This window comes from Apteryx mantelli, chromosome 11 (assembly GCF_036417845.1).
Source record: "Apteryx mantelli isolate bAptMan1 chromosome 11, bAptMan1.hap1, whole genome shotgun sequence".
Classification (NCBI taxonomy): Eukaryota; Metazoa; Chordata; class Aves; order Apterygiformes; family Apterygidae; genus Apteryx; species Apteryx mantelli.
This window is the reverse complement of record NC_089988.1, coordinates 19,302,894-19,313,177: the sequence shown is the minus strand read 5'-3', so window position 1 is coordinate 19,313,177 and position 10,284 is coordinate 19,302,894. Positions and strand designations below refer to the sequence as shown.

At 51.9% G+C, this 10,284-nt stretch overlaps 1 protein-coding gene across 1 annotated transcript; it reads right to left on the bottom strand.

Moving 5' to 3' along the window:
* Positions 1-7,392: 7,392 nt before the first annotated feature.
* On the bottom strand, positions 7,393-8,322 carry LOC136993133 (olfactory receptor 14C36-like; the record flags this gene model as incomplete). The annotated part of the gene is made up of 1 exon (XM_067303144.1): positions 7,393-8,322. A coding segment is annotated over exon 1 (930 nt), but the record flags the coding sequence as incomplete, so codon positions are not given.
* Positions 8,323-10,284: the final 1,962 nt, after the last annotated feature.

The window sequence follows — 10,284 nt, the reverse complement described above, 5'->3', positions numbered from 1 at the left end:
GGAGAAGGGCCTGGACGTTATGAGGGATGCCATATGAGCCAGTGGTGCACGCTCACTGCAGATGAGGCCAGCTTCATACGAGGCTGCTTCAGGAAGAGTGTGGCCACCCAGACAAGTGGAATTATTATCCCCTAGACTCAGCTCTGGTATGGCCGCATCTGGAATAGTGTGTCCCAGAGCGGGCCACGCAGTGCTGGAGGAATGGGGAGCAACTGGAGAGGGTCCAGAGGAGTCTTGCAAGATGGGGTTAGTGTCCTGAAGCACATGGCCTGTATGGAGAGGCTGAGGGACCTGGGTTTCTTCAGCCTGGTGAAACGGAGGCGAAGGGCAGTACAGTAGTAGCCTCCAAGTGCTTGAAAAGATCTTGGATCTCTTCTTGGGAGTGGGAAACAGGATGAGAAGGAGAAAGAGCCACAAAGTGCATCTTGAGAGGTTCAGACTGGACTTCAGGTCAAAAGAATGTCACTCCTAGGGCAGTGCTGAGGTGCAACAGGTCACCCAGAGGGAGTCTGTGATTAGCCCCTGGCTTTCTGTTTCAAGGAAAAGCAAGGGAGGACAGGAAGACATCAGGAGAGGCAGGGAGAACGCAGGGTGAGAGCAAGGTGGGGAAGCAGCTTGGGTGTGTACAGTCTGCAAGGAAAGAGGCACAGGCATGGGAAAGCATAGGACAGCCTGTGGTGGAGATGGCCGAGGTCACTGCCAGGGCTGAAAGATCCCAGCACAGCTAGATCTTTGTCCTCTTGGCTATGGCTGGTGGCTCTGACACCGAGGCCCCCGAGAAGATGCTGTTTCCATAAAGCACTGTGGCCTTGCTGCCTCCTTGTCCCTTGGGAGCCCAGCAGGTGCCCTATCATGCTCCTGCACTTGGCATTGTGCACCCCCACCTGCAGACTGCCCCCAGGAAGAGCCCTGAGCAATGCAGGATGGAAAGCATCACCCTTCCCAGGGGCTGGCTGTCACTGCCTGGTCACTCTGCTTGATAACACACATCAAGGTTGACTTGGCATCACAGCCACCCTCACATTGCCTTGGCCTACCTGCAATCAGGGCCTCCAACTTTTGGATCTAATCAGCCCCTGGGGAGCCTTTGTTGGTAATGGCCCTCGGTGGGACCCATTAATGCTCCAAGAAAATTGGAATCTTCTTCTGACTTTAACTGCTTGAGAGGTTGCTTCAGCCTCCTCTCAGGATCTGAAGTTCATGGGCTCAGCACCAAATATACCCGAGGGGTCATTCAAATGCAAAAATCCCAAAGGAGCCATGCCTCTTTCCATAACTTTCTTCAGCTCTTCAATTCTTGTGTCACTAATTGGAAAGTTTTCAGGAGAGTATTGATATTAGGAAGATTTCAATGAGAACCTGAACAGAAAGATGTCTGCTTCTTAAGCTTTCTTCATTCTTCAGCTTTCAGAATAAGTCATACCCACATTCCCCAATTCATACTGACCCACAGTGCCTCCTAATGAAGCCAGGACATGTAGGCAAAGCAGTATTTTTGATAGGAGACCTGTATGGAGAACCTTCCTCCCCAGCTCCCCAGCCCTGCCATTACCCTCATCAGCCACTGGGAACTTCACATCACTCTTGTGAAAATCGAACCTTTTTCCTCTCAAGTCTGCAGCAGAATGTTACAGCTCATGTGCACCAATTCCCACCTGCTTTCCTGAGAGAAGTAGTTGCAAGCAGACACAGAAGGGTTTTTCTTAATTGGAAACGAACAAATTATAATTCGGAACAGTTAATAAAAGATACAAAAAAACACTCGTCAACTGTATGGTAAGTCCAAGCTACCTCCAGTGAGGTCCACTGCCCACAAGGCATAACCTGCCTTGAAATGTTTTCCACAGATAGACAGGAAAGGATAGACTAGAAACACAACAAAGGAGCTGGCTAAAGAGACAAGGAGACTGCTGAAAGATGAGGCAAGCTTCAGACTCCCAGCAGCTCAGAGCAGCAGCTGGAGACTTAAGAGTTACCTGAATGGATAAAGATTAAGGGGAAGAGGAAAACTGGGAAACTATGGAAAGTGCATATGCCCAGAGAGTCTGATGCAAAGATGCCTTTAGAAATGACCAATTTAATCAGGACATGTGGAAATATGTGAGAGAGCACTGAGATTTTATCCACAGCCTAATAGACAGAGCAGTGGAAACACAAGGTCAAGGGCAGATCAAGATTTCTTCTCCCCAGATTAATACCCTTCCTGAAGATGTCCACTCTTTAATCATGTTCATTGAAGTAGACTAAAATAATCACCAATGGGCCCTCTCTAAGCACTGAAGGAAGACTGATTCCAGCATTATAAACTGTAGCATCAGAGGATGGTTATGTGGAAGATGTGGAAATGTCCGGCTCTGGCAGCCCCGATTCCCATCTCTTAACTAGGCAGGACACATAGAACAGGGCAAGAAGAGAGCTCCTTGAGAACAAGGAAGAGGCTGATCTCACCCCAGGCCAGACCTCGTCAGTGCAGATGTCTCTGTCAAATCCAGTTCTCTGCACTTCCCTTCTACTCTATGGAGGGAACTAAGTTGTCTCAACTGAGTGGTTTTGAGATACCTTTCCTAATGACAAGCTCAGGTACTGCAGGAGCTGCCTCCAAAATTTCCAGCACCACATGGCAACACAGCTACCCCAGGGCATCTCAGGCAGCAATAGCCTCTCTCTGTGGTCAAATGAATGAAGCCCCAAAAGTGGATCCTAGTCATAAGTTGAGATCTTCCCCAAATATAACTCACTGCAACAATTGACAAGAAATCCTTGTTTCCAGAATTTCACACAGTTTTTAACATTGCCATATATTTTTTTCTTTCTTATTAATTGGCAGCACCATGTTCACGCCCTACAGGAATTAGCCTGTCTATGCGAGTGAATATATATATATATATATATATATATATATATACACATTATTCATCAAAATACCTTTGCTACCAGCACTCTGAATGGAGAAACTTTGTTCGGAGGAACTGCTTTATTTAAACTGTAATGTTTCAGCTCTCTTCTTCTGCCTCTCTGGCCTTTCTTCTTCCTCGGCCTCTTCTCTCTTTACAGAGCTCTCCAGGGAACAGTGCACTGAATCACAGCACTTGCGGTGGACGAGACCTCTGGACGTCACCTAGTCCCAGCCGCACTGGTCAATGCAGAGGCAACTGGATGAGGTTGCCCAGGGGCTCCCCCACTTATGCATTGGCCACAAGGGTGCTGAGAGTGCGCTCCATCCACTGTGCAGGCCATTCATCAAGATGTTAACAGTCCTGCCCCACATGTTGATCACTGAGGGATGCTGCTGGTAACCAGCTGCCACTTGGAACTTGTACCACTGATAACAGCGTTTCAGCCTGATGGTCCAGCCAATCTTCCACTGGCCTTATGGTCCATTGATCCAGGGCAGAGCTCAACAATTTGCCTATAAGGAGACTCTGGGGGACTGTGCCAAAGGCTTTGCTAAAGTGAAAGTTCACAAAATCCCCTGCTTTCCCCTTGTGCACGCAGACATTCATCTGACGGTGGAAGGCAATCAGGTTGGTCAGGCATGCTTTCCATTTCCCCTTGGTCAAAGCATGCTGCCTCTTCCAGGCCTTCTCCTTCCTATGCTTGGAGATGGTTTCCAGGAGGATTTGCTCCATCACCTTCCCAGGGACTGAGATGAAGAGGACCAGCCTGTCATTCCCCAGATCCTCCCTCTTGCCCTCCTGCAAAATGGCCGAGATGTCTGCCTTTTCCCAGTCATCAGGAACCTCCCTGATTACCCTGACATTTCATAGACAATTGGGAGCAGCGTTGCAGTGACTCCAGGCACCTCTCCCTGCACCCTGGGGTGCTTCCCATCTGGTCCCATGGACTTGTGTGTGCCCACTGGGCAAAAGTTCTCTCCAGCTACATCTCCCTCTACCATGGGTGAGGCTTTACCAACCCGGGTGCTGCTAAAGGACTCAGGGGCCAGGGCGGCCTGGCAGTAGACAAGACCAGGAAAAGACCAGGGAAAAGAGGCAATGAGCTCCTCAGCCTTTCCCCTCTCTTTGTCACTACGTCCCCTGTCCCACTGAGCAGGGACACCACATTTTCCTTGGCTGCCTGCTTTGTGCTGACAACATAACTGCAGAAGCCCTTCAGGTTACCCTCCCCATCCCTTCCTAGCTCCAGCTCCAGCTGAGCTTTGGCTTGCCTATCTCCATCTCAAACAAGATGAAATCCTCTCTGCTGCAGTCCAGGGTGGTCATTCTGTTCTTCCTCCTACCTCTCCACCATCTCACAGGCACTGCAGTGACAGCCAGCCTCCACGTTCACATCCCCATCCAGCCTGAGCTTCAGGCAAGGAACCAAGGGGAGGATGGCACCATCTACTTAGAGGCACGAACTACAGAGGTAGAGAAATCACACTGCAGAAAAACTTGCTCTTCTCCCCTCAGCACTGAGGGGACGCAGCCAATGGCCTTTCAGGTGGTTAAAGGTGGATGCAAAGAATTTCCAGCATAATGTAGCTATGCCTGAGGCAGTGCCTGCCAGGCTGCCCTTACAGTCAACAGGGAGGAGGAGGTGTTCACCTGCCTTCTTTTAGATGGTCACATAAAGCACAAAGGACTCCTGTCCCAGAGACATTTGCTCTGTGCTTGAAATGGTGCCTGAGATCATAGGCGTTCAGGATAATTCAGGTTGAAGGGACCACAGGAGGCCTGTAGTGCAACGTGCTGCTCAAAGCAGGGTCAGATAGAGGGCCAGAAACCAAAAAATTCTGCTGCCAAAGGACTTCTGGGGGTGATAGAGAAGGAGAAGACAGTAGAGGGTTGATGTGGTGATCTCATGGACAAAAGGGTTTCCTTTTTCCCCTTCTCTCAAGAATGAAATCCTGAGCTCTCCAGAGAGAAGAACCTGGGACACGAACTTTGCCACTAACATGGAGGCAGAGAATCTCCTGAGTCCCTTACAGACGGAGGCTGGTCCAAAGGCCACCACCCCAATGGCACCAGACCCCCAGGCATGCCTGCCTTCTTGCTGGACACCCTCCAGCCCCAGGCAGGAGGTGTGCGGGGAAGAGAGTGGGGTGTGCAGCCTGCAGCCCTGGCCACCCAGCAGGTGTGGTGGGACCCTGCTCCTCTAGATGAGGCTGGCCTCTCCTGCATTTCCCAATGTGAAGCCTGCATCCCCTCCAGCTGGGAATACAGCCCAGCAGAGAGGGACAACACGGGAAGCATGATCTCTGTTCCGGGGTGTGAAGAGAGAGGGGAGAGCAGAGGGGGATCTGCTCATGCCCCGGGCAGTGATTCCCTCCCTGCAGCCAGGACAGCCCTGCTGATGCCCTGTAACCTGTGAGTCCAGGAGATGGGACTCCGATCTGCTCTGGCTCTAAAGATTTCTCAGCCCTTCAGACCCAGGATGCAAAGCACCGGTCTGGGGACGCCTCAGCAGTCGAAGGGGCTGAATGCCTGGTGTGTTCCTGAGAACATATCTGCTCTCTCCCAGCACTGGTTCATTTTTGAGGATGAACTCACTCACTGTGTGACTCTGAGGACAGGCTTGACCAGGCAGTCCAAATGCCTGCAAGGCCTCAACCCCACAACAGTGTCCCCTGACCATCACTCTGCCTGCCAACCCCTTCCTCCTAGAGGATTTGGATTGGGAAATAGCACCAGAGATCAGCAGGACCACGATCTGCTCTGAGCTGTGCTAATTTGACAATTAGATAAGGTTGTAGGTGCTTTCTCCAGGAGAGTTTTTTAAAGTTTTCCTGTCCCCTGCCCCAGTGCTATTCAACTACCATGGTTATTTCTTTATTTTTTCCTTCAACTCATTTGGAATTTTCCCTACTGCATCTTCTCCTTGTTGTCTATTGTCCTTTCCTTCCCTTGGCCCCCAGACAGACTATCCCACCAACTTTGACTGAGGACAATCACAGCCTCACCTCCAAGCACAGCCTTGCTGGGATCTCCTGGGTCCACATAGGCAGGCCAAGGTGGCCAGCTCCAAGCATAGCTATGCACTGCAGGTCCCTACATGGTCTCAGAGGAGAGCGTATGGAGACATAACATGACCCAGGCAGAACCTGTGGGCTGACACCAGGGCTGAGGCAGGATCAGCAGGCATGAGAAGAGAAGAACTCCAGCAGTCCCTCTCCACACCCAGGCTGGGAGTGATGCACCTTGCAGTGCTCCTGAGAGAGGATGGTGGCACAGGACAGGGGACACTGTGAGCTGCAGTGCCGGGCACTGATCATCTGTGCTGGCTCTGGGAGTCCTGGCAGGTGGTGCTGGTGGCTGCAGCCCTTGAGAAACCCCCAATCCTGCTAGCAGCAGCGAGTCCCCGTAATGACCATCAGGAGCTTGTGGAGTGTCATGGCTCCCATCTGCGCCTCATCCCTGCACTGGCCCAGCCCTGCTACCCTCTATGTGGCCCCACGGCCCCACTGTGCAGGCACTGCACAGGGCAGGGTGTGTTCTGGGGTGGGGAAACATTCTGCAGGCATGGTCCCCATGACAGCCCTTGGTGCCCCATCCCTCTCAGCCCTCCTGACTGGCAGCCTCCCAGCCATCCCCAGCCCCTGCTCAGCCCTGATCCTGTCCCCCCAGCATTAGCAGAAGGCTGTGCTCTGGGTTCTGCTGTGGTCTGGACCGCACAGGGAAGCGAAGCAGGGTGGCCATCCCCCCCCATACAGGTGCTGAGTCCAGCAGGCAGATGGAGCTGGTCACATTCAGAGATCATCCCTCACCGGGACCATGGGGAATGGCTGGTGCTGGAAATAGCTGGTGTGAGAGGCTGGGTGTGAGGAGTTTCCTGGGGCAGTTTCTCCTCTCTGGTCATTCAGCAACAAGCTGGGCTGCATCTTTGCACTGAGGCACCCTGCTTGAGGTCCCCCATGGGAGGAGGATGGTCTACAGGCCCAGGAGAGGGCACAAGGACCTCCTCTGCATGCTCCCTGAGAGCCCTGCAGAGGACCAGCAGAGGGCTCGTCCTCCCAGGGATTACAGCTGGACATCCAGTCCTCCAGCTGGGCATGGAGCCTTCTCTGGGGGAGACTTTTGGGGTAAGGACCAGCGTGCAGGGTGGGTGAGATTGTCTCAAGGATATATGCTGGGGACAGAGCGTGACAGACAGCAGCTTTGGAGGAAGCGCAGCCCTCAGGCACTGCACCTGGAAGAACCTACTTTATTACAGAGCTACTGTGAGGGAGTCAGCTCTGACACAGTGTTGGACAAAACTTTATATGGGCACCAGCTGAGGCAGAGCAGTCTCAGTGAAGGTGGAATGAATCCAACCTTTGGCGCAGCAACATGGTGGCAAATGATAATCAAAACAGTAATAATAGTAATAATAAAAATAAAGTGAACAAACACAGCTCAGTCCTGGTACAGGACACAGTGGGAGTCATTTGTGGAGAGCAATGGCAATGTTACCAGTGCTGAAAAATGTCCATGAAATCACTTTCCTCAGGGCATCCTTGAGCTCCTTGTTCCTCATGCTGTAGATGAGGGGGTTCAGAGTTGGAGGCACAACTGAGTACAGAACAGACACCACCAGATCCAGAGCTGGGGAGGAGATGGAGGGGGGCTTCAGGTAGGCAAATGTGTCAGTGCTGAGAAAGAGGGAGACCACTGCCAGGTGAGGGAGGCATGTGGAAAAGGCTTTGTGTCGTCCCTGCTCAGAGGGCATCCTCAGCACAACTGTGAAGATCTGCACATAGGACAGCACAATGAAAATGAAACACCCAGAGACTAAACAGCCACTAACCACAATAAGCCCAACTTCCGTGAAGTAGGCGTCTGAGCAGGAGAGCTTGAGGATCTGGGGGATTTCACAGAAGAACTGGTCCACCACATTGCCTTGGCAGAGTGGTATGGAAAATGTGTTAGCAGTGTGTATGAGAGCATGGAGAAAACCACTCACCCAGGCAGCTGCTGCCATTCTGACACAAGCTCTGTTGCCCATGAGGGTCTCGTAGTGCAGGGGTTTGCAAATGGCAATGTAGCGGTCATAGGCCATGACTGTGAGAAGAGAATACTCTCCTCCTAACAAGAAGACAACCAGGAAGACTTGAGCAGCACATCCTGAGTAGGAAATGGCCCTGGTGTCCCACAGGGAATTGGCCATGGATTTGGGGACAGTGGTGGAGACGGTGCCAAGGTCCAGAAGAGAGAGGTTGAGGAGGAAGAAGTACATGGGGGTGTGGAGGCGGTGGTCGCAGGCTACTGCTGTGATGATGAGGCCGTTGCCCAGGAGGGCAGCCAGGTAGATGCCCAGGAAGAGCGAGAAGTGCAAGAGCTGCAGCTCCCGTGTGTCCGCAAACGCCAGGAGGAGGAACTCGTTGAGGGAGCTGCTGTTGGACATTTTGCTATCTCTGGGCATCGGGGACTGTGCAAAGAAGAAAAGACATTGAGAAGCTAGGAGACACTTTTCAAGCAAAAAACCCCCAAATGTTGCAGTTCTCATATAAGCCCCCACATTGCCTCTCTCTTTACTGAGAGGATCTTTGTGCAGCTCCCTTGCTGGAGCTCCGCTTTGCCCTGCCTGAGTGTGCTGTGAGGAGCAGGGACCTCTGCCCATGGGCTCCACAGGAGTCAATTGTGCTGAAAAGCACTGGGCACAGGGGAACAGGGGTGACCAGCTCTGACATTCACAAATTCTGTCAGGTGAAAGCCACTCATCGTGTAGAAGGGCTTTTCAGCGTCTTCACTCTGAATTCTAACAAATGAGGTTTGAGGAACAGAGTTTCAGGGATTATATAGGAATTTTATTTTAGTTTAGATGTCCGTGACACCCCTGGGGAGTGTTCCTCAAAGGTAGAAATCCTTGGCATTTCTACTGTGAGTCCTCAGAGGAAAGCATCCACTGTCCCTTCTTGCAGAGTGAGGACAGCTAGTCTGTCTATTACACTCATTCCCAGCTGTCCTGTGCTTGTAAATCTTTGGGCTGGAGGATGGTTAAACTCATGTGTTGCCCTAGAAAGAAAGCAGCCTCTGATGAGAGCAGACAAGTCCAGTTTCAAAGTGCACAGCTCCAAACTTCTCACCCTTTCTCTGGGCACCTGAGGGAGCTCTCCACACTCCCCTTCTAGCCAAGGACACACAGGGCTCTTTTCAGATGCCCACATACAGCCTCCCACCACCATCTCCATACTCTCAGCATCTCTGCACCTTCCTCATGGGGCTCTCAGATATCACAGTAATGCTATGAGACAGCTGTGCCTTTCTAGAGGGCAGCACGCAGTCTGCCAGGACACTATAAGGAAATGATCAAAGGAATGTTAGGACTGGAGATGGGCTCTCCCTAAGGGAGAGTCAACTCATTTCCCAGCCCCACGGACTGCATTTTCTGTAGCTCCACAATTCAGAAGGGGGCTGGGGCAACCTCATTCCCATGCAGACCCCTCTGCTGCACAACTTGCAGCATCCATGTCTGAACTGCAGCTGAAAACACCCAACCCAGAAACCCCCCAAAAAAGAACAGGAGCATCATGGACAGGAGGGGAAGCAAGGAGCAACACCATGATCCTGCTGCCAAGGGAGGCAAGAAGAGAGACAGAGAGGCATACTAGAAAGCCTTTACCTTACTCAGCTGGGCATGCCAACTCACAGACAGTGACATTGTAGGACAGTCGCTCTCAGCTCCTTTGTCAGGCAGCATGAAATGGGCCCATTGCAGGAAAGAAGCCCTCTCCTCTGTCGCAGGTCTGCCTGCAGTTCCCTCTCATTCCCTGCCCATCCCTGCTGCCTGGAGCTGTCCCTGCTGCCAGCTCTTTCACTGTCACAACAGCTTCTCCCAGTCAGTGCTCACAGATCCCATCCCACCCTCTGTGTGCTCAGTTCTGCCCTGCAGAAACCTCCCAGATCAGGGCACTCTCTAGGGGCATCTCTGTGCATGCACGTCCTAAGAAGCAAGTCACATAAACTCCTATGAGACCACAAAGGTGATGTTGATGCTGTCTGTAGGCTAAGGTGGGGATGAAGCAGCTTGCTGAGGTTTCTCACTGACCTATTAATCTCTGAGAGTGAAGTTTTAGGTATCCCACTTCCTTGCTAAACCAGAAAACTCTTTCCTCTTTTCTCCCTGCGAAAATTAGGGAACTGAAAGTGGAGATACCAGAAGGAAAGCTCCTTCCCTTTCAAGTAGCCCTTGTCTTGATCTCCTCTTGAAAAGACTCCTTGCACATCTGCTGCAGATGAGCTAGAGCTGTGAGCAGCCCTGACCCATGCCGCACCCTCTCAGCAGAATGAATCTGCCCTGCCGGGGGTCGCTCGTCTCACCCAGAGGTTTTCCCCGTAATGCTGTGGGGAGCTCCCAGGGCAGACG